The sequence below is a fragment of the Heterodontus francisci genome, chromosome 19 (genome assembly GCF_036365525.1).
Source record: "Heterodontus francisci isolate sHetFra1 chromosome 19, sHetFra1.hap1, whole genome shotgun sequence".
Taxonomy (NCBI): Eukaryota; Metazoa; Chordata; class Chondrichthyes; order Heterodontiformes; family Heterodontidae; genus Heterodontus; species Heterodontus francisci.
In genome coordinates this window covers 66,916,961-66,941,017 of record NC_090389.1, presented here as the reverse complement: position 1 = coordinate 66,941,017, position 24,057 = coordinate 66,916,961, and the positions used below count along the sequence as shown (strand labels likewise).

General features: G+C 42.2%; 1 protein-coding gene across 4 annotated transcripts in view; it reads left to right on the top strand.

Moving 5' to 3' along the window:
* atg7 (ATG7 autophagy related 7 homolog (S. cerevisiae)) overlaps positions 1 to 24,057 on the top strand; it is a 202,028-nt gene that overhangs the window by 105,747 nt on the left and 72,224 nt on the right. The window contains exons 11-12 of one of the 4 annotated variants that reach the window (XM_068051848.1): positions 1,020 to 1,142; positions 20,076 to 21,748. In XM_068051848.1, coding sequence (XP_067907949.1) covers positions 1,020 to 1,142; positions 20,076 to 20,153 — 201 coding nt within the window. In that variant the 3' untranslated portion in view covers positions 20,154 to 21,748. Of the gene's footprint in view, positions 1 to 1,019; positions 1,143 to 20,075; positions 21,749 to 24,057 lie in introns of those variants that run through there. The other 3 variants (XM_068051847.1, XM_068051845.1, XM_068051846.1) reach the window with 3 other exon arrangements.

Here is a 24,057-nt window from a genome sequence, read left to right as displayed (position 1 = left end):
TGTCAATTGAAATTGAATTTTCTTAAAAAAAAAACTGCTAACATTTTAGTATGAACCAGCCCACCTTCCTGATGTGTTACAAATCAGACCCTGTAGGTGGATGGCATTAGTAGCCTAATGTACCATCACTGGGACTGGCACTTATGTGTATCTCATACATCAAGAGAACATTGACCCTCCGTTGTCAGAAGGTTGGAGGATGGAGATATCAGGGTCAGAGAGTTCGTGATGTAGATCTTCCAAACTTTCCAATCACCCAGTTCCTCTGAAATGTAAGGGGAGCTGTGCACCATCCTGTAAGGGCAGGTGCATTCTTGGCTACACAGTCACAGTGTAGCAAGATTCTTTGGTGCCAGCACCCAAACATGTTGCATGGAAGTCACCGCGCCATAGAAGATATTAAGGAGCATCCCAGGCTATTTACTAGGATGAGCACCACTGCTAGTTGGTTATCACTCATGAGGGTGCAAAATCTCCAATCTCTCAGCCCTATTCAAGCTCCTAACCATAACAATTAGGCCCATGAGGAAGGGGAGAGAGCTGCAGACACTGAAGACATTAGGATACAGAATACAATTATAGAGTAGGGTCCATATCTCTGTTTTACACCATTAACCATGCATTTTGGGAACCAAATTTGAAAAATGGTAAGCACGTTAAATAATCCATCCCAAAATAAATGTTTCCCACTGAGGGTTTCAGCAAGAAAATAAAAGAGTAACTCCATATATTTGATATTCAAATCTTGGACAGTTAATACATTTCTATCGTCAAGGCTGTCTGTATTTGAGGGGGCATTGTTCATGAGGTTTCAGAAGATTGTTAGCTGATACTCTGCAGGGGAAACAAAGAAACAGATGGCTCGAAATGCCGGGTTGGTGAGTTTTGGAGCCGGCTGCTCTCTTCTGTTGCTATAGTTGTTCTGGTTTCCCTCTATAAAGGTTTTTATGTTTATATTCCAGCATTGTGCATTCTCTATTTATTCTGCTGATTTTAATGTAATCCTTGTCTTTTTGCAGGTCCTTGATCACTTTGAAAAAGAAGGTTTTCAATTCCTAGCTAATGTATTCAACTCTTCTCATTCGTTCCTGGAAGATCTTACAGGACTGACTCTTCTGCATCAAGAGACACAGGCTGCTGAGGTAATTGCTTGGGCTATCTTGTTCTTGATGTACTCCTTCCTTATGTGGAAAAACATAATTTTTCTGGTCCATTTTGGTAAATTACACAATTTAGAATTAAAAGCAAAAGGTTCCAATTTACAATAATGCTGTAAGTGGACCTTTTGCTGGCAGATTTTTGATTTTTCCCAAGGTTCTACACTGCTTAAGAATTACGTTAACTTTCAACCAGAGAAGATTCAAAGATATGAATTTCTTTAGTATTGTGTTATGTTTGGAAAACTTAATTTGTCATTTGTAAAGACTGAAATTGAAAACCAGGTCATCTTGACAGTTTGTTCTTTGATCTTTGTTGCACCAAGTGGAACTTGTTATACTATTGCATAAAGGCTGAGCAGGCACAATTTTGTTTGGGATTAGCATTTTATTAACTGGCACAGCAGAGCACTGATAGAGATTCCGATATTGCAATATACCATGTTAGTAAATGTTAGGGCATAGTTCATCTTCACAAAGTGAGATGTCTTTAACAAGCATGCCAATCCCTGTGGATCGTTGTCCAGAACCCTCCTGAGAGAAGGCGAAAATGGTTTTAAAAGGTATCGACTGACCAAGTGTATGTCAACGGCTGAGAGAGAAAATGCGTTGAGTAAATTGCAGAGGCCCTGCATCAGTATGCCTCACCGAGTGTGGTGATGTGGAGAAAACGGTCTATTTGTATCTGTCTGTTCTCAGTGAGTATGGTGTAGCAAGAAGAGAGTGTGTCTATAGGGAGGGAGGGGGGAAAATGTGAATGGAAGAAGAGACTGAGAACTGAGGCCAAGGAAAAGAGTGCAAGTTGAGAACATGCATAGGTGGGGGTGAAGAAAGGCTGCAAGGGGTGGAGAGAAAGTGAAAGTCTTAGAATAGAGAGACTGAGTATGGGTGGAAAGAAATGGGGGTAGTGAGAAAGAGCCGAGTGATATTGCGGCAGAGTGCAAACCACTGGTTAAATGTATTGAGTTAGCTGATCTCTTGTGTTACTGTTTGGCTTCGTGTAATAAGTAACATCATCTTCTTTAAAAGATTTTTTGCTTGCAAGTTAGAACTGCTCACTCAGCTCTGCTGACTTTCTACCCTGTAAGCCACATCTGGTTTTAATTGAATCTTAGAGGAACAACTTAAGTATTTTAGACAAATGTTAGAGGCTGGTTTACAGCTTCATCAAGTTTCAGAAGGCTGGTACGACTTGATATGTGTCATACATCACTGGGGCCAGTATAGAACTTGTGGGAAACAGTTCCTTTTATAACATGATGTTGCAATAACAGTTGTACAATCCATGATGCGATGGAGTTGCTAAATGCCTGCTAAAATATCTGTAAAGCTGCTGTTTACCATGCATTTCCATAATTATATGTACACACAGACCCATATGTCATGTGTTTCCATACCTGTATGTGCACACATGATGTGTATGCTTATTTTTACAGAGATGGGTGACGGACAAAAAGCCAAAATAAGTTTTAACTTTTGTGTGCTTTGTCCACCTCAACAAAAAATGGCATCAGTTTACAGCTTACAGGGGACAATAAACCTCAAACGAGCAGAATCGATGGAAACTCACCTTTCCAAATTGGGGGCTTGGCTAATTTTATGGGTGAGGATTGCTTCGGGCAAAGGGACTGTAGAACTAATGTAAAGAATTGTGGATATTCAAACATAGTTATGGGCGCAACTCATTTTTGCTTAAAGTTTCATGATCTTTTGAGCTGTTTGATTTGATTCTGCCCAGATTAAACTGTTACCTAGAAGGAAGTCATGTGGAAACACCAGGCTCACTGTTTTTAAGTCTGTTGCTACCCTGATGTTCCTTTCTTCTGTTCAACTTTATTACAAGCAGAAATGAACTACAGTTGTCAAAATGTATTGAAGTCAGATCCACTTTCCTGATTTTTAGCCATTCACATGAATATGTGAGCGTTGCTATTTATCAGTGACTATGACTGATGGAAACAATGGACCATAATTTGCAGTTGCAGGACAATGAACGTTGTCCAGCAGTAGTTAGACTTGCCCTCGCCTGTTTACTCTTGACAACATTTTGTGTATCTCCCTAGCCAATCAGATTGAAGGTTTGTAAAATTAAAAGCGTAAAGACTGCAAAGGAAGGAAAATCAATGTCAAATAAGGTACAGAAAGAGTAATAGAGGCACAGAAACAGTGGATCAAAAGAGAAAGGAAAAAGAGACAAAGGAAAATTTTAATAAAAAATCTCTGGCAGCAATTAAAAGCTGAAGGAATGAGACTCCAAGGTTGTTTTGCGGTAATCAACACTTATCCTGTCACTAAAAGGGTACTTGGACTGAAATAGGCAAGACCTGAGCTTTCTGTGGCAGGTTTAGTTCTTATCTACTGTGCACATATAGGAACTTCATGCCATTCAACAAGATGTCGTTTTTGTGAAGCTACTGGCAGAATGGTACATCTCTGACAGAAATCTTTAACAGCGCATCTGCCATCGCCTGAAGTTGCTGTAGCATTTCCATATAATGGTGAGCACCATTAGCCTCACCATTATTTTGACAGTAAATTATGACCTAATATGTTTCCTCTTTGCATCCATCATCAACACTCCTAGGTCAAATAGGAGTCCATGGCTCCTGTGGTTTTACATTGAAACAACTTTATTACCAATCCCAAAGAACTCTTCTCTTACATAGAATGACTTTGTTGTTGTTTTTAATTAGCAATAAGTTCATTGAATTACTCACTTGTTTGTTCCGGATTTTGGAATAATTGAGATTTACCCACAGATTTTATTTTCTTCTTAAGGTATGTTGCGGAACAATCTCGTAATTTTTTTTACATTGCACAGTATGCATGTTTGGACATCACTTGGCAAACTGTGTTCCGTTGCTCAAAGGGGTTTCAGTTTAATAATGGAGACATGAAACTGTACAATACGTGCTTGATTAATAATAGCAGTTGGAGTGTAACTGGGGCCCTGTAGGCTTTCTGTTGTCTAGAAACAAGTTGTTCATTACAGTTAAATTATAACCAGATGTAAGTTTCCAGAAGTTTCGTAGTTTGCCTTTTTTTCTTTTTGTACTAAGGTGCCATTTGTATATTTAAGGTAATTGCAACATATTCAAACAGCTGAGCATGTGATTCATGGAAAATATTAGAGTGACCCTTTCACATAATGGATGTAATTTCCCTACCAACGGATAAATAGAAGTTTGAAAACTTTGCGTTCCTGACAAAACCTCTGAAGTCTATTAGTTTAATTTGAATCTGTTTTATGTTTCACTGGTTTCAGCTTTCAAAATGTATTATAAAAAGTCCCAAACCCAGTGCTACATTTAGAGTAATATTCAAAGAATAAAAAATGCATTGAATTTTATTTCTGTGAAACATCATTTAAAATTTATATCATATCATTGATAGCATTTGGGATAATGATTTTAATGCCTATTAAGTTAGAAATTTATTTTACAGAAATCATGAGTTATAGACTATTATCTTCATGCTGTTTAATTGGTAACCTATTCAAACTTTTTTGTAAAAAGTTGTCATGGTGGAAGTTGTGTATCGTTGGATTGAATATTCCAGAACAGTTCCATAGTGACATCTTGGTTGCTATGACAATGTTTTCACTGTATTAAGATTTCTATTATGACTGAGCCAATGTTGTGTTTTCTGACTGAAAAAAGCCTTGTTCAACCAGAATTAATTAAAATCTGAATAGTCTATAAGTACAGTAAAAAAAAAACTTTCCAATTTTACCAGAGTATTTTCATGCAAAATTATGTTAGACATTTTCACTTGGGTGACTATGCTTTACAAAAATGTAAAGGCTTTCTCTGTTACACATGAATTCAGATATATAATTGCTGACCTCCCAGAGTACAACTGTTGTTTCTTTCGTCCCATAAGCTTGGTAAAATAATTGCTCCATGAGCTGGTTTGATTTAAAGAATGTGCTGTATTTAGTGTTTAAATTTCCGAATGTGACGTGAAACTGACAGTATACTTCACAAAAGAAATGGAGGTTTGATGCTTTCCTGCAGCTCACAGAGTTGGTTGATGCACAGACTAAATAAATGCCATTGATCTGAGCTGCACTCCATTGTCCCCTTTAAGTTAAGTGGGTTAAACGACACAAATCGAGGGAGTGGTCATTCTAAGCAGAAGTAACTCATCCAAGTGGTCTTTCTTCATAGGTGGGAGTAGATACTAAATGTTAGCAGAGCGCTCGACCATTCACATCTGAACCTGATCTTGTTCTTAACTCAAATTCATATTCTGCTAAAGTAGGAGTCACTAGAAAGCATTAAGGAGTGTTATTTTCCAGTCTTCTTAACTGAAGACAATTGTAGTGCTCTTTTTTACTACCTGAGATCAGCTATCTCATCATAGGCTAGGATTTTTGCCAAAACCAATTTCTATAGTGCCATATTTCATGAGAGCTATTTAATATTCTGTTCTAAGCCAAAATATTTTACAATTGTGCACTTGAAATTCTGTGTTATGGCCTTGGAGCAAGCAATATGCCAATAGTCTCTTTTTTTTCTTCCTGATGCTATCCCACTATGTGAACCCAATCAACAGATAAAACTTATTGGACCTTGAGATTTTACCTCAGTGTAGTTTTCTTGCTGGTGTTGCAGTGATGCAAGATGATTAATACAACTAGTCAAATTGACATCAGGTCAGCAATTTACATTTAATGTTAAAGAGAGCCCTATGGACATAAGAGTTTATAATGAATTGCATGCAGGAATAAGAATTTTAATATATTTTAGTTGTCAGCTGTGGCTCAGTTGGTAGCACTCTCGCATTTGAGTCACAAGGTATCAGGTTCAAGTCCCACTCCAGGGCTTGAGCACAAAAATGAAGGCTGACACTGCAGTGCAGTACTGAGTAAGCGCTGCATTATTGGAAGTGGCCTGTTTCGGAGGAGACATTAGACCGAGGTCCCGTCTGCTTGCTCAGGTGGATGTAAAAGATCCCATGGCACTATTTTGAAGAAGACCAGGGGAATTATCCCTGGTGTCCTGGCCAATATTTATCCCCCAATCAACATCAGAAACACAGATTAATCTGGTCATTATCACACCACTGTTTGTGGGATTTGCTGTGTGTATACTGGCTGCCACATTTCATGTTTTACAACAGTGACTACACTTCAAAAAGTACTTCATTGGCTTTGAATCGCTTTGAGATGTCCTGTGTTTGTAAAAAGCGTTATATAAATGCAAGTCTTTTTTACTTATATATTTTAGATATAATACTTACCACAGGCATTAAATTAATTTTGCTTTAGTAGAACCAGAGTTTTCTTTTCGAATTGCACACTATTGAATATTTTCTTTCAATATATCTTTCAATCTCACTTTTGGGGTAGCTAACTCACACACTGCCCTATATCCACTTGCATGATAATACAATCTGGGATGTATCAGTAATATCCTCCTGTGACCTGAACTGGATGGTCGTGCCTTTCACAATTGGCAGATCAAACAAACACTTGGTGAGACAAAGCCAGATACGATTCATTAAGCTGCTCTGCTTCACAGTAAGCTGAGCATACAGAACAACAGTTACGATCAAACACACTTAATTCAATTTTGCTACAAAACTTTGCATATTAATATAAATTAAAAGCTTACCACAAGTCAAATATGGGCAAGGAAATTTCTTGTCGATTACCACCTACTGCCCTCCCGCGAGTGATGGATCAGTACTGCTCCGTGTTGAACACCACTTGGAAGAAACACTGAGGGTAGCAATGTATAAAATGTACTCCAGGTGGGGGACTTCAATGTCTGTCACCAAGAGCAACTTGGTAATATCACTACTATTCAAGCTGATTGAGTCCTGAAGGACTCTACTGTAAAACATCATCTTAAACCCCTCTCCCCTGTGTCCTCCACCCTCACCTCCAACAATAAGTGCAAGGAGCTCAATGTCTTCTTTCTCACTAAGATCGAGACCATCCGATCAGCTGCCTCTGTCTTGTCCCTCCCTTCCACTAGCCCCCCAGGCCAAACTTCCTCGAGCGTTCCACCCTGCCCTAGCCCTGAACTCGTATCTTTCTTTAATTTATCTCCTATTTTCCCACATGCCCTCTCCAAGCTCATCTTGTCCATTAGACTCACCTGCAGCTCCCTTGACCCAATTCCTATTGAACTGTTGATCATTCAACTTTCCCACCTGGTTCTCTCTCTTCAGGTGTTATCCCTCTCCTTTCTATCTGCCGTCATTCCCCATCTCTTCAAACTACAATCACTGTCCCCAGTGTCCTTGTAAACTACCGGTCCATCTCCAACCTCCCTTTCCTGTCCAAAGTCTTTGAACACTTTGTCACCTCTCAATTCTGTGTCCATCATTCCTGGAACTCCATGTTTGAGTCCCTCCACTCAGATTTCTACCCCTGCCACAGTACCAAAACAGCTCTTATCAAGGTCACAAATTACATCCTATGTGGCTGCAACAAAAGTAAACTTTCCCTCCTTGTCCTTCGCAGGTGGATAAGGTAGTCAAGAAGGCATGCGGCATGCTTGCCTTCATCGGTCGGGGCATAGAGTATAAAAATTGGCAAGTCATGCTGCAGCTGTACAGAACTTTAGTTAGGCCACACTTAGAATATTGCGTGCAATTCTGGTCGCCGCACTACCAGAAGGACGTGGAGGCTTTGGAGAGGGTACAGAAGAGGTTTACCAGGATGTTGCCTGGTCTGGAGGGCATTAGCTATGAGGAGAGGTTGGATAAACTCGGATTGTTTTCACTGGAACGACGGAGGTGGAGGGGCGACATGATAGAGGTTTATAAAGTTATGAGCGGCATGGACAGAATGGATAGTCAGAAGCTTTTTCCCAGGGTGGAAGAGTCAGTTACTAGGGGGCATAGGTTTAAGGTGAGAGGGACAAAGTTTAGAGGGGATGTGCGAGGCAAGTTCTTTACACAGAGGGTGGTGAGTGCCTGGAACTTGCTGCCAGGCGAGGTGGTGAAAGCAGGTACGATAGCGACGTTTACAAATACATGAATAGGATGGGAATAAAGGGATACGGTCCCCTGAAGTGCAGAAGGTTTTAGTTTAGGCCGGCTTGGAGGGCCGAATGGCCTGTTCCTGTGCTGTACTGTTCGTTGTTCTCGATCTGTCTGCAGTTTTTGACATGGTTGACCACACCATCCTCCTCCAATGCCTTTCCACTGTCGTCCAGTTGGGCGGGACTGCTCTCACCTGACTCCATTCTTATCCGTCTAATCGTAGCCAAAGAATCACTTGCAATGGCTTCTCTTCCTGCTCCATTACCTCTGGTGTCCCCCGAGGATCTATATTTGGCCCCCTCCTATTTCTCATTTACATGCTGTCCTCAGCGGCATCATCCGAAGGCATTGTTAGTTTTCGCATCTATGCTAAAGACACCCAGCTCTACCTCACCACCACTTCTCTCCATTTCTCCAATGTTGCTAAATTATCAGACTGCTTGTCTGACATCCAGTACTGGGTGAGCAGAAATATCTTCCAGTGAAATATTGGGAAGACTGAAGCCAATGCATTCAGTCCCCGCTCCAAACTCCAGTCCCAAGCTACCGATTCCATCCCTCTCCCTGAGAACTAAGAACATAAGAAATAGGAGCAGGAGTAGGCTATTCATCCCCTCAAGCCTGTCCCACCATTCAGTAAGATCATGGCTGATCTGTCCCAGGCCTCAACTCCTCTTTTGGGCCTGCTCCGCCTAACCCTCGACTCCCCGAGATTTCAAAAATCTATCTGCCTCCTCCTTAAATACATTTAGTGACCTAGCCTCCACAACTCTCTGAGGCAGAGAATTCCAGAGATTCACCACCCTCTGCGAGAAGAAATTCCTTCGCATCTCAGTTTTAAATGTGTGCCCCCTTATTCTGTAACTATGGCCCCTAGTTCGAGATTCCCCCACTAGTGGAAACATCTTCTCAATATCTATCCTGTCAAGCCCCCTTAAAATCTTATATGTTTCTATAAGATCACCTTTTATTCTTCTAAGCTCCAATGAATAAAGGCCTAAACTGTTTAGCTGTTCTTGATAAGACAACCCCTTCATCCCAGGAATCAGCCCAGTGAACCTTTTCTGAACTGCCTCCAATGTTAGTATTTCCTTCTTTAAATACAGGGACCAAAACTGTCGCAGTACTCCAGGTGTGGCCTCACCAACACCCTGTACAAGTTGTAACTATCTAAGACTAAACCAGTTTTTTCGCAACCCTGATGTCATATTTAACCCCGAGATGAGTTTCCAGCCACATATTCGTGCCATCACTAAGATCGCCTATTTCCACCTCTGTAACATTGCCCGTTTTTGCCCCGTCTCGGCTCATCTGCTGTGATGCTTTCATTCGTGCCATTATTACCTCTGGACTTGACTATTCCAATGCACTCCTGGCTGGCCTCCCACATTCTACCCTCCATAAACTTGAGGTCATCCAAAACTCTGCTGCCCATGTCTTAACTTACGCCAAGTCCCATTCAACTATCACCCCTGTGCTCGCTGCCCTACATTGGCTCCCAGTCAAGCAACATCTTGTTTTTAAAATTCTTATCCTTGTTTTCAAAGCCCTCCTTGGCCTCACCTCTCCCTATTTCTGTAATATACTCCAGCCCCACAGCTTTCTGAGATATCTGTGCTCATCCAATTCTGGCCTCTTGAGCATCCCTGGTTTTAATCGCTCTACCAATGCTGGCCTCACCTTCAGTTGCCTAAGCCCTGGAATGACCTCCCTAGACGTCTCTGCCTCGCTTTTCTCCTTTAAGACCTCCTTAAAACCTACCTCTTCGATCAAGCTTTTTGGTCATCTGAGCTAATTTCCCCTTTTGTGGACTGGTGTCATATTTTTTGAGAATTCTCCTGTGAAGTGCCTTGGAATGTTTTATTACATTGATGGCACTACATGGCTAGTGGCATTGGTGTTGTTGACGTATCTGCCGGACCTGTGGCAGGTCATGAGAGAATCAACCCGAAGAAAAAGCCTACTTGACGTCGTCCTCACCCATCTACCTGTTGCATCTGTCCATGACAGTATTGGTAGGAGTGACTATCACACAGCCCTTGTGGAGAAGAAGTGTGATGGGGAGGCAGTGGTGTAGTGGTACTATCACTGGACTAGTAACCCAGAGACCAGAGCAATACTCTGGTTCGAATCCCGCCACGGCAGAAGGTGGAATTTGAGTTCAATTAATAAATCTGGAATTAAGCTAGTCCAGTGATGGCCATGAAACCATTGTCTATATTTCCTTGAGGGAAGGAAATCTGCTGTCCATACCTGGCCTGGCCTACGTGTGACTCTAGACCCACAGCTGTTGACTCTTAAATGCCTTCTGAAATGGCCTGGCAAGCCACTCAGTTGTAGCAAAATGCTACAGAATCGATAAGGAATGAAACCGGATGAACCACCCAGCATCAACCTAGGCACTGGAAACAACAACAGAAATCTCAGCCCTATCGACCCTGCAAAGCCCTCCGTACTGACATCTGGTAGCTTATGCCAAAGTTGGGAGAGCTGTCCCACAGACTAGTCAGGCAACAGCCTGATATAGTCATACTCACTGAATCATACCTTGCAGACAATGCCCCTAATACCACCATCACCCTCCCTGGGTATGTCCTGTCCCACCGGCAGGACAGACCCAGCACAGGTGACAGCATAGTGGTATACAGTCGGGAGGGAGTTGCCCTGGGAGTCTTCAACATCAACTCCAGACCCGCTTGAAGTCTCATGGCAACAGGTCAAACATGGGCAAGGAAACCTCCTGCTGATTACCACCAACCGCCCACCCCCTCAGCTGATGAGTCAGTACTCCTCCATGTTGAATAGCACTTGGAGAAAGCACTGAGGGTGGCAAGGACACAGAATGTACTCTGGATGGGGACTTTAATGTTCATCACCAAGAGTGTCTCGGTAGCACCACTATTGACCAAGCTGGCCGAGTCCTAAAGGACATAGCTGCTAGACTGGGTCTGCAGCAGGTGGTGAGGGAGCCAAAAAGAGGGAAAAACATACTTGACTTCATCCTCACCAATCTTCCTGCCGCAAATGCATCTGTCCATGATAGTATTGGTAGGAGTGACCACCACACAGTCCTTGTGGAGGCAAAGTCCAGTCTTCATATTGAGGATACCCTCCATCGTGTTGTGTGGCACTACCTCATTGCTAAATGGGATAGATTTCAAACAGATCTAGCAATGTAAAACTGGGCATCCATGAGGCGCTGTGGACCATCAGCAGCAGTAAAATTGTACTCAACCACAATCTGTAACCTCATGGCCCGATATATCCCCCACTTTATCATTATCATCAAGCCTGGGGCTCAACGCTAGTTCAATGAAGAGTGCAGGAGGGCATGCCAGGAGCAGCGCCAGGCATACCTCAAAATGAGGTGTCAACCTGGTGAGGCTACAAGCCAGGACTACTTGCATGCCAAACAACATGCGATAGACAGAGCTAAGCGATCCCATAGTAAACGGATCAGATCTAAGCTCTGCAGTCCTGCAACATCCAGTCATGAATGGTGGTGGACAATTAAAGAACTAACTGGAGGCGGTGGCTCCACAAATATCCCCATCCTCAATGATGGGGGAGCCCAGCACATCAGTGCGAAAGATAAGGCTGAAGCATTTGCATCCATCTTCAGCCAGAAGTTCCGAGGTCCCCAGAATCACAGATGCCAGTCTTCAGGCAATTCAATTCACTCCACGTGATATTAAGAAATGACTGAAGGCACTGGATACTGCAGAGGCTGTGGGCCCTGACAATATTCTGGCAATAGTACTGAAGACCTGTGCTCCAGAACTTGCTGCACCCCTAGCCAAGCTGTTCCAATACAGCTACAACACTGGCATCTACCCAGAAATGTGAACAATTGCCCAGGTAGGTCCTGCACACAAAACGCAGGACAAATCCAACCCGGCCAATTACCGTCCCATCAGTAAAGTGATGGAAGGTGTCGTCGGCAGTGCTATCAAGTGACACTTGCTTAGCGATAACCTGCTCACTGACGCTCAGTTTGGGTTCCGCCAGGGCCACTCAGCTCCTGACCTCATTACAGCCTTGCTTCAAACATGGACAAAAAAGCTGAACTCCAGAGGTGAGGTGAGAGTGACTGCCCTTGACATCAAGGCAGCATTTGACTGAGTATAGCATCAAGGAGCCCTAGTAAAACTGGAGTCAATGGGAATCAGGGGAAAACTCTCCGCTGGTTGGAGTCATATCTAGTGCAAAGGAAGATGGTTGTGGTTGTTGGAGGTCAATCATCTGAGCTCCATGACATCACTGCAGGAGTTCCTCGGGGTAGTGTCCCAGGCCCAAACATCTTCAGCTGCTTCATCAATGACCTTCCTTCAATCATAAGGTCAGAAGTGGGAATGTTCACTGATGATTGCACAATGTTCAGCACCATTCACGACTCCTCGGATACTGAAGCAGTCTGTGCAGAAATGGAGCAAGACCTGGACAATATCCAGGCTTGGGCTGATAAGTGGCAAGTAATATTCGTGCCACACAAGTGCCAGGCAATGATCATCTGACGATGAAAGAAGCAGAAAGGAAGGATAACTCGGGAGTTATTATTAGAGATGTTGGGAATCATGAGGGTAAGAATGCTAGCATAAAGGCACTTTACCTGAATGCTCGTAGCATTCGTAACAAGGTTGATGAGTTAACGGCACAAATCATCGCGAATAAATATGATTTGGTAGCCATTACGGAGACATGGTTACAGGTTGGTCACGACTGGGAGTTACATATCCAGGGGTACCAGACTATTCGGAAGGACAGACAGGAAGGTAAGGGAGGTGGTGTAGCTCTGATACTCAAGGATGACATCAGGGCGCTGCTGAGAGATGATATAGGTTCTATGGAGAATGAGGTTGAATCCATTTGGGTGGAAATTAGAAACTCTAAGAAGAAAAAGTCATTGATAGGCGAAGTCTATAGGCCATCAAATAATAACATCACATTGGGGCGGGCAATAAACAAAGAAATAACTAATGCCTGTAAAAATGGTACGGCAATTATCATGGGGCATTTTAATCTACATGTAGATTGGTCGAACCAGCTCAGTCAGGGTAGCCTTGAGGAGGAATTTGTTGAGTGTATCCGTGATAGTTTTCTTGAACAGTATGTAATGGAACCGACGAGGGAGCAAGCTATCCTAGATCCAGTACTGTGTAATGAGACAGGAATAATTAATGACCTCATGGTTAGGGATCATCTTGGAAGGAGTGATCACAGTCTGGTTGAATTTAGAATACAGATGGAGAGTGTGAAGATAAAATCCAATACCAGGGTCCTGTGCTTGAACAAGGGGGACTACAATAGAATGAGGGAGGACTTGGCTAAAGTGGACTGGAAACAAAGATTTTATGGTGGGACAGTTGACGAGCAGTGGAGGACTTTCAAAGCAATTTTTCAAAGTGCTCAGCAAAAGTATATTCCAGTGAAAAGGAAGGACTGGAAGAAAAGGGGTAATCTGCCATGGGTGTCTAAGGAAATAAGGGAGGCTATCAAATTGAAAAAGAAGGCATACAAAGTGGCCAAAAGCAGCATGAAACTAGAAGATTGGGAAAACTTTAAAGGTCAGCAGAAAGCTACAAAAAGAGCCATAAAGAAAAGTAAGATGGAACATGAGAAAAAGCTAGCACAGAATATAAAGACAGATAGCAAAAGTTTCTATAAATATATAAAACGAAAAAGAGTGGCTAAAGTAAACGTTGGTCCTTTAGATGATGAGAAGGGGAAATTAGTTATGGGATATGATGAAATGGCCGAGGCATTGAACAGGTATTTTGTATCGGTCTTCTCAGTGGAGGACATTAATAACATGCCAGTAATTGACAAAGAGACGAACGTAGGTGAGGACCTGGGAACAATCATTATTACGGAAGAGGTAGTGTTGGGCAAGCTAATGGAGCTAAGGATTGATAAGTTTCCTGGTCCTGATGGAATGCATCCCAGGGTTCTAAAAGAGATGGCGGGAGAAATAGCAGGTGCACTGACGGTAATTTTCCAAAATTCGCTGGACTCTGGGGTAGTCCCAGCAGATTGGAAAACAGCAGATGTGACGCCACTGTTTAAAAAGGGAGGTAGACAAAAGATGGGGAATTATAGACCGATTAGCTTAACCTCTGTAGTGGGGAAGATGCTTGAGTCTATCATCAAGGAAGAAATAGCAGGGCATCTCGATAGAAATTGTCCCATTGGGCAGACGCAGCATGGGTTCATGAAGGGCAGGTCATGCTTGACAAATCTTTTGGAATTCTATGATGACATTACGAGCAAGGTGGACAATGGGGACCCAGTGGATGTGGTGTACCTAGATTTCCAAAAGGCCTTCGACAAGGTGCCGCACAAGAGGCTGCTGCATAAGATAAGGATGCATGGCGTCAGGGGTAAAGTATTAGCATGGATAGAGGATTGGTTGACGAACAGGAAGCAGAGAGTGGGGATAAATGAGTGCTATTCTGGTTGGCAATCAGTCACTAGTGGTGTGCCTCAGGGATTGGTGTTGGGACCACAATTATTTACAATTTATATAGATGATTTGGAGTTGGGGACCACGTGTAGGGTGTCAAAGTTTGCAGATGACACTAAGATGAGTGGCAGAGCAAAGTGTGCAGATGACTGAAACTTTTCAGAGGAACATAGATACATTGAGTGAGTGGGCAAAGGTCTGGCAGATGGAATACAATGTTAGTAAATGTGAAGTCATTCATTTCGGTAGGAGTAACAGGAAAAAGGATTATTACTTGAATGGTAAAAAGTTGCAGCATGCTGCTATGCAGAGGGACCTAGGTGTCCTTGTGCATGAATCGCAGAAGGTTGGTCTGCAGGTACAGCAAGTAATTAGGAAGGCAAATGGAATTTTGTCCTTCACTGCTAAAGGGATTGAGTTTAAAAGCAGAGAGGTTATGTTGCAGCTGTATAAGGTACTGGTGAGGCCGCACCTGGAGTACTGTGTGCAGTTTTGGTCTCCTCACTTGAGAAAGGATATACTGGCACTGGAGAGGGTGCAGAGGAGGTTCACTAGGTTGATTCCGGAGTTGAGGGGGTTGGCTTATGAGGAGAGACTGAGTAGATTGGGATTATATTCATTGGAGTTCAGAAGAATGAGGGGGGATCTTATAGAAACATATAAAATCATGAAGGGAATAGATAAGATACAAGTAGAGAGGATGTTTCCACTGGCAGGTGAAGCTAGGACAAGAGGGCATAGCCTGAAGATTAGAGGGAGCAGATTTAGGACTGAATTAAGAAGGAACTTCTTCACCCAGAGGGTTTTTAATCTATGGAATTCCTTGCCCAGTGAAGTAGTTGACGCTTCTCCAGTAAATGTCTTTAAAGCTAAGGTAGATATCTTTTTGAACAATAAAGGAATTAAGGGATACTGTGGGAGTGCGGGTAAGTGGATCTGAGTCCACGAAAAGATCAGCCATGATCTTATTGAATGGCGGAGCAGCCTCGAGGGGCCAGACGGCCTACTCCTGCTCCTAGTTCTTATGATCTCCAACAAGAGCAAATCTAATCATCTCTCCTTGACATTCAATGGTATTATGATTGCTGAATCCCTCACTATCAACATTCTGAGGGTTAACATTGACCAGAAACTGAACTGGAGTAGCCAGTGGCTACAAGAGCAGGTCAGAGGCTAGGAATCCTGTGGCAAGTAACTCACCACCTGACTCCCCAAAGTCTGTCCACCATCTACAAGGCACAAGTCAGGAGTGTGATGGAATACTCTCCATTTGCCGGGATGGGTGCAGCTCCAACAACACTCGAAGCTTGACACCATCCAGGACAAAGCAGTCCGCTTGATTGGCACCCCACCCACAAACATTCACTCCCTCCACCACCTACACACAGTTGCAGCAGTGTGTACCATCTACAAGATGTACTGCAACAATGCACCAAGTAACCTTAGACAGCACCTTCCAAAACCATGACCTCTACCACTTAGAAGGACCAGGGCAGGAGATGCATGGGAACACCACCACCTGCAAGTTCCCCTCCAAGCCACACACCATTCTGACTTGGAACTATATTCCTTCACTGTCGCTGGGTCAAAATCCTGGAACTCTCTTCCTAACAGCACTGTGGGTGTACCTACCCCACATGGACTGCAGTGGTTCAAGAAGGCGGCTCACCACCACCTTCTCAAGGGCAATTAGAGATGGGCAATAAATGCTGGCCTAGCAAGCGTCGCCTACATCCCATGAATGAATAATAAATAAAAGGAGGAAGCTGCATGGGCGTAATGGTGGAGTGCAAAAGACATGGCTGATGCATTTGCAACCATCTTCAGCTGGAACTGCCAGGTGGATGTTCCACCTTGGCCTCCTCCAGAGGTTCCCATCATCGTAGAAGCCAGTCTTCAGTCAATTTGATTCACCTCACGTGATATCAAGAAATGGTTGAATGCACTGGATACAGCAAAGGCACCAACAACATTCCAGCTTTCCTGCTGATGACTTGTGTTCCAGAATTAGCCGTGCCTCAATTCAAGCTGTTACAGTATAGCTACAACACTGATATCTACCCGAGAAGTTGGAAAATAGCCCAGTTATGTCCTGTCCACAAAAAGCAGAACAGATCCAATCAGCCAGTTACTGCCCCTCAGTTTAGTCTCACCGGTGATGGAAGGTATTGTCTACAGTGCTGTCAAATGTCACTTACTCAGCAGTAATCTGCTCACTGCAACTCGGTTTGGGTTCCAATAGGTCAACTTGGCTCCAGACTCATTACAGCCTCGGTCCAAACATGGACAAGGACAAAAGAGCTGAATTTCAGAGGTGAGAGTGACTGCCCTTGACATTAAGGCAGCATTTGGCCGAGTATGGCATCAAGGAGCCCTAGTACAATTGAAATAAATGCGAATAGTGGGGAACACTCATACTTAGCACAAAGGAAAATGGTTGCCCCAGGACATCACTACGGGAGCTCCTCAGGGCAGTGTCCTCGGCCCGGCCATCTTCAGCTGCTTCATCAATGATCTTCCCTCTATCATAAGGTCAGAAGTGAGGATGTTCGCTGATAGTTGCACAGTGTTCAGTTCCCTTCACAGCTCTCAGTTAATGACTGTGCCCGCATGCAGCAAGACTTAGACAACATTCAGGCTTGGGCTGATGTGGCAAGGAACATTCGTGCCAAACAAGTGGAAGGCATTGACAATCTCCAACAAGAAAGAATGTAACCACCTCCCTTTGACATTCAATGGCATTACCATCACCGAAGCCCCCACTGTCAACATCCTGGGGGTTACTATTAACCAGAAACATAATTGGATCAGCCACGTAAATACTGTGGCTCCATTATCAGGTTAGAAGCTGGGTATTCAACGGTGAGTGACTTACGCCTGTCTCCCCAAAGCCTTTCCACCATCTACAAGACATAAGTGTGATGGGATACTCTTCACTTTCCTAGATGAGTGCAGCTCCAACAATATTCAAACAGCTCAACACCATCTCAGACAGTGCAGCTCACTTGATTAGCACCTGATCCACCACCTTAAACATTCACTCCCTCAACCATTGCTACACTGTAGTTGCAGTGTGTACCATCTAAAAGATGCACTGCAGCAATGTGCCAAGGCTTCTTCAGCAGCACCTCCCAAACCCACAACCTCTGCCACCTTGAAGGACAAAGGCAGCAGACACATGAGAACACAACCAGCTGCAAGATCCCCTCCAACTCACACACCATCCTGACTTGGAAATATACCGTCGTTCCTTCATCGTCTCCGGTCCAAAGTCCTGGAACTCCTTACCTAACAGCGCTGTAGGAGTACCTGCAGCACATGGACTGCAGCAGTTCAAGACGGCAGCTCACCACCATCTTTTCATGGGCAATTTGGGATGGTGATAAAGGTTGGCCTTGCCAGCAACACCCACGTTCCATGAATAAAAAAAAACACTTCCCCACATGAGTGGGCTGTCTGAGCTTACTTAAAAACAATGACATCTAACTGTCCTCTAGGATTTCTAACCTCTTGGGCTCTGTAAAAGCCCTTGCAGCTTCCTCTTTAACAAACCTTTGCACCCTTCCTGTTTCAAAAATCACCCTACCTGTGTCTTACTGTAATGTATCATTTGATGAACACGTCCAAAAAATGAATGTCTACCACATCCCTTGCCTGGGACTGGCAGCTCTCCAACATAATGGGTCTGCAGAGTTGATCGATGACTGAGGCTAAATAACAAACTGTTTAGTATTTACAGTCTATGATGAAGTAACATCAAAGCTAGCTCATTAGCATCCTGAGTATTTATCATCCCTGACCCCCTTTTCAAAAAAAATTGCACTAATAGAGGACATTTAAAGCAACTCTTTCTCCAATTCTTTCTCTGGAACATGATAGTTGTAACCCATTATTCTATTTAGAAAATGATCTAACATCATCAGTTAAAGTATTTTCCTTTAGTAGCTCAATTATGTTGTCATTATATGTACGGTATTTGTGGCTCTAGCTTGTCATTGCCTTTTTCTTAGTACATCCAACATGAATCTGATCCTGGTTCTTAGTTTAGACGTGTGCGTTTTATGTTATAATACAGTGAAGATGACTTCATTTCTTAGAATAGTACTGAATTGGTGATGCCTGTGTCTATCAGGTCATCTATTAATAAAACCTTTAAGGGGTATTCCGGGTAACATTTGTTTGATGCTTATAAAAGTCTGCTAAGTATAGATGTCATCATCCTGTGGATTAGATTTGTGTGCACAGTAAAAATAATTAGTGTTTAGTGATAGTTGGTAAATTTTAGTTTAAAATCCTGTTGCGTATAAGCTTAATTTACTATTACAATGATATATTTTTAATTACTTTAATTACTACTCAGCTTTAGGAATACAATTACTTTATGCTTTCGCATTTAGCAACTGGACAGAGAGACTACCACGGTCATTTAAAATTAGAAAGGAAATGCTTTGTAATCACCGTGTCTGGTGGCTGGGCTATGGTTGTAGGGTACGCTCACATTTCTCTCAAATATAACACGCTGAATAATGCATTAGGTATGTACACTGTGAGCTTGTCATTCCTTCAAACATTCACTGTTACAGCCAGCAGGCAGTGCTGGCTTCGTTGACCTCATCGTTACTGCAGACTTTTGAACTGTGAGGTGATTCATTCATGAATTAATGAAATATTTGTGCTGGCATTCCACAGTTTTCAACTCATGGTGTGTATGCTTTTCTGGTACAAATCATTTAGAGGCTTACGTGCATGAAATCAATTTTTTTTAATTGCAGGATACTGCATGGTCATCTGTAAGGTTAGATTATTTTGTAATGGGGAGGTATTAAGTTGCTAAGCAAAATGACGTGCAGTGCAAACACTGCAGGGGACAGGTGTGAGTTACTGAGTAACCCAGAACTGTGTCATTTGCATTTTCATTTGAAATGGCACTGAGCTTACATCTTGAAATTTGTAAGTATTAATGTTGCTGGGCATCATTTTTCCCAGAGTGGGGGATTCAATTACTAGAGGACACGAGTTCAAAGTGAAAGGGGAAAAGTTTAGGGGGGATATGCGTGGAAAGTTCTTTACGCAGAGGGTGGTGGGTGCCTGGAACGCGTTGCCAGCGGAGGTGGTAGATGCGGGCACGATGGCGTCTTTTAAGATGTATCTAGACAGACACATGAATGGGCAGGAAGAAAAGAGATACAGACCCTTAGAAAATAGGCGACATGTTTAGATAGAGGATCTGGATCGGCGCAGGCTTGGAGGGCCGAAGGGCCTGTTCCTGTGCTGTAATTTTCTTTGTTCTTTATTCTTTGTATTCAGTTGTATTTGTTGCTACAGGAATGCTAAAGCAGCTAAAATTAATCAATTGATATTTTGTTGTGAATATCATTTGTGCATATTTACCATTGTAGCACAATCATAAAATGTTCTGATTAATAACAATTTGAATTCAGTTCTTTAAATCCTGGTAGATCTCTCATGACAAGTACTTCGTGGCATGGACTGGGAGCGCGATGCTGATGGAGTGCAGGGAACTGAAAGTTGGTTGAAAAATGGGTCCAAGGAGCAAAACAATTTGATGAAATGTGATCTAGAAAAGACCAAAAGGCGTGGCTTGAAGTCGAGATGCAGCAGAGGAAAATTCGTCTTGTCAAATAACTGGAAGCAGCAAAGTCTGTGGAAGCTAGAGGTGCAGATATTCCAGGGGATGAAGATAGTGAAAGCAGCAGAGCCTGTCCCATTTACTATGTTGAATTTATGTGTGTATAGGAAATATAAAATGGGACAGAAAATGCTGGAAGTACACAGCAGGCCTATCGATATCGATTGACATGATATGCCTATGTGGGCCCCTCATCAGAATGATGTTTCCTCTATATGTCTGAGTCTTGAGACAGAGTATTGGCATTCTATTGAATGTGGCGGACATTACCACTGTGTTCAACCACTTCCTTGCCCGATTTATGCTCACAGTGAATTTCCAACAGATGGTTGCTGATTTTTCTCCACTCTGACTAGGGCACTTTCTTGTGCTCCTATACACAAGCTATCACTCTGGCTTGGATCAAAATAGACCAGGGATAGATTCTGGGACCTTCATGGTATGCCTGGTTCAGCTACTGACTGGATTAATTTGCTGAGTCATCAGGAGAGTGTGCTCTCACTCTGACTATACATTCTTTATTTTACTGTTTGCATTTCAGCGGTCTCTTCTTTCCCAATTCCTCAACCATGGAATCAAAAAGACCAACTTCTCCCAGGTCTCTTGTGCCATTGGGAATTGCACATGAGCAGTCAAAGGTGGCCACTCTCATCCAAGGGAGGTACATGGCCTCTTCCTCAATGGCCTGACTATAGGCATGGTAACATAGTGGTAATGTTACTGGACTAGTAATCCGAATGTCTAGACTAATGCTTTGGAGGCATGAGTTCAAATCCTACCACAGCTGTGGGAATTTAAGTTCAATTAATTTATAACATCTATAATAAAATGCTTATTTAAAAGTCTTATTCACCACTACCATGCAGCAATGTCCTTCAGGGGAAGAAATCTGCTATCCTTGCATGTTCTGGTCTATATGTGACTCCAGACCCACAGCAATGTGGTTGACTCTCAACTGCCCTCTGAAATGTCGTAGCAAGTCACTCAGTTATATCAAACTGCTACAGAAGTACTGTGGGTGTACCTACACCATATGGACTGCAGTGGTTCAAGAAGGTGACTCACCCAACACCTTCTCAACGAAATTAGGGATGGGAAATAAATGCTGTCTTTGCCAGCATCGCTCAAGTCCCAAGGACGAATAATAAAAAGGAACTGCAGGCAAGACCTCATATCTTGCCAGTTTATGATACATTACAGAAGTACAATGTGCTATATACTGATTAGCAGAAAATGTAGCAATTAATGGGCAAAAGTGTAATTGTAATTAGAAAAGTAAATTAATAGTAGGCATAGAGAACATTGATGTTGGTATTTTTAAACTAACTACAGGTTAGTATATATCAGATTCTTGCACAACTGTAGATTCATCAAAAAATCTCTAGCAAATTTAGTTTTTTCATTATTGTAATTATGATTTAATGTTTGTACAGCATGAACATTGCAATCTAAGCAGTATTTTTAAAAAGAGGTCTACATTTTATATTTTCTTTGAAAAGAACCTAAATGTAGCACTATAAATGAATATGAAGTAATTATAGCTTTATAAAGTCAACCAAATGTAAATGTGTTTACAAGCCTATTATATGAGTCTTATTGATGTCTGGAGTTCTACTGGGCAGTCCAGTTTTTTTGTAAAGAAGTCTAGACTTGTTTTCCCTGTCTCTGAATTTCATGTTTTGACCCCTAGGGCTAATAATCAGAAGCACTTCTAATTTCATTGACTTCTAAACTTGAGAGGTAATTTTAGATGCGGGACATGGTAATAAAAGATTAAAGCATTTGGCCACCTCTGAACATACTGGTGGCCAAAGGCAGCCGGCCCTATTGCTGTCCAAATATCACAAACCACCATCTCCAGAAACTGCATCTGTATCGCTCACAGCTGCTGCCTTCACATAGCAATTTAACAGATGGCATTGCTGTACGTTTGCTACAGGAGTTCCATTTGCTGCTTTATTTTAGCAACAGCGACTCTGGGAATTTCTGTGTTAGCCATTCTGACCCAGTTTGTGATCATGGAGAGTTCATTGTTTAAAGTCTAGCGAAGAGGTAGTCAGCTGCTGCAAACCCCACACATATTGCTCCACAGTTTTGTAATGTTAAAGGGGCATTGTCAAAATAACAAAGAATGTTTGAGGGGATTATGCCCTGATCTATGGAGAAGTACAGAATGGCATAGTAAATGGTGCAAAGATTTTGTTTTGGGCATTTGCTGTATACTGACAACAGTTTTAAAAAAGAAATGCAAATGTGAAAGCTGCATTGCACACATTTGTTCTGCGACACATGCAATGTTTCTTGCATCACAAGCTTTTCCTGTTGCCTAATGTGATTGCATTTGGACTGAGCTTTAAGAAGTTATTCCAATAACTACTTCTGCCACGCGTTCCTCTCTCAAATTAGTCTCAAAGAAAAAACCCTCATTCAACTAGAATAGCTCAGCTATGTTTAATGTGTCATTGAACAAAAGGATTTTAATTATTAGAAATTGTACTGGATTTATCCATGAATCTTTCTTCGCTATACTATTATGTATGTGTGCATGTGTTCTCAAGCTTAACTAGGATGGCTTTCATTATTTTGATGACCTATGTAATGTTTCCCCTTAATCTTTTTTTCCAGGGAAAATAAGTTTAGTCACAAGCCTTTTTTTCATAACTTAATCCGCTAAGGTCTGGAATTGTCCTGGTCACTTTCCTCTGAGTTGCCTCTAATGTCTCCACATCTTTTTTGAAGAAGAATAGCCAACACTACATACCAGTTGTGAACTTCGGGTACAATTTTGGAGCTGCTATTAGATTGAGATATGTATAGTATAGTATTTTTACTTGTTCAGCATTAAAAGCATAAGCATTATTCTATGTAATTGCTTTGAAGTGAAAATAAAGGCATCACCAGTTCAGTGCAGTACATGTAAACTGGCCCAGATTTTCAGTCAGTGACAAAGCAAAGGTACTCGTTGCTGACTGTGAAGGACGCTGCCCACAAAGATCTAGTGATCTCTGTGGTGTGGTTCTCCTTTTTGCTGACAGCAGTTTAAATCTGGTGCTAAGTCAGGGAGAGTGCAGCAGCAGTGATGTCAGCAAGCCAATCACATTGAAGTATTCACGCACAGCAAACTTGGAAGTTAAAAGCACTTAGTACTCCACTTTTAATTTAAAATTTCCGATAGAGAAAGAAATGATTGAATTAACATAGAAGCTAAAATAAAGATAAACAGACCTTTTTTTAAAAAAAGGTTGTTAAAAATGTGGAATGTTTTATCATATTGAGAAGTTTGACATTCCACAAATTTAAAATTCGTTTTTCAGGGCCACTGATGGCGTTAAGCGGTAATTATGAAGTTAGTGCACCGTTAAAAACCCAGATACACCTCATTCAATAGGGTGAAACTTGTTCAAGGATTTGTACAGTGAGTCTAACAGCCTAAGTTCGCTTTAATTAAGTTGATTTCCATGATTTCAGTTTAACGGGGGCCTCAACAGCGCACCCTCTGGAGGAGCATAGAATCACTGACAGCAACTTCTGGATTTCTGCGTTATTCTGCCCAAGTGAGGACCCCAGAAGTTGTTGTCGGTTTCAGTGGCGTAATAACGGTGAACGCTGACAATTTTGCCGTCATAAACCACAACAAAATCTGGGACATAATTTCAGGCAACTGGAAAAATAGCCATGAGAAAATCCATTCAGTGATTTGGCAGATGGGAAATATTTCCTCTGTGCATTATGTGTAACAAAATCGCAAGCTGTTGTCCATAAACGGGCTTATACTTTTGTTGCATATAGTG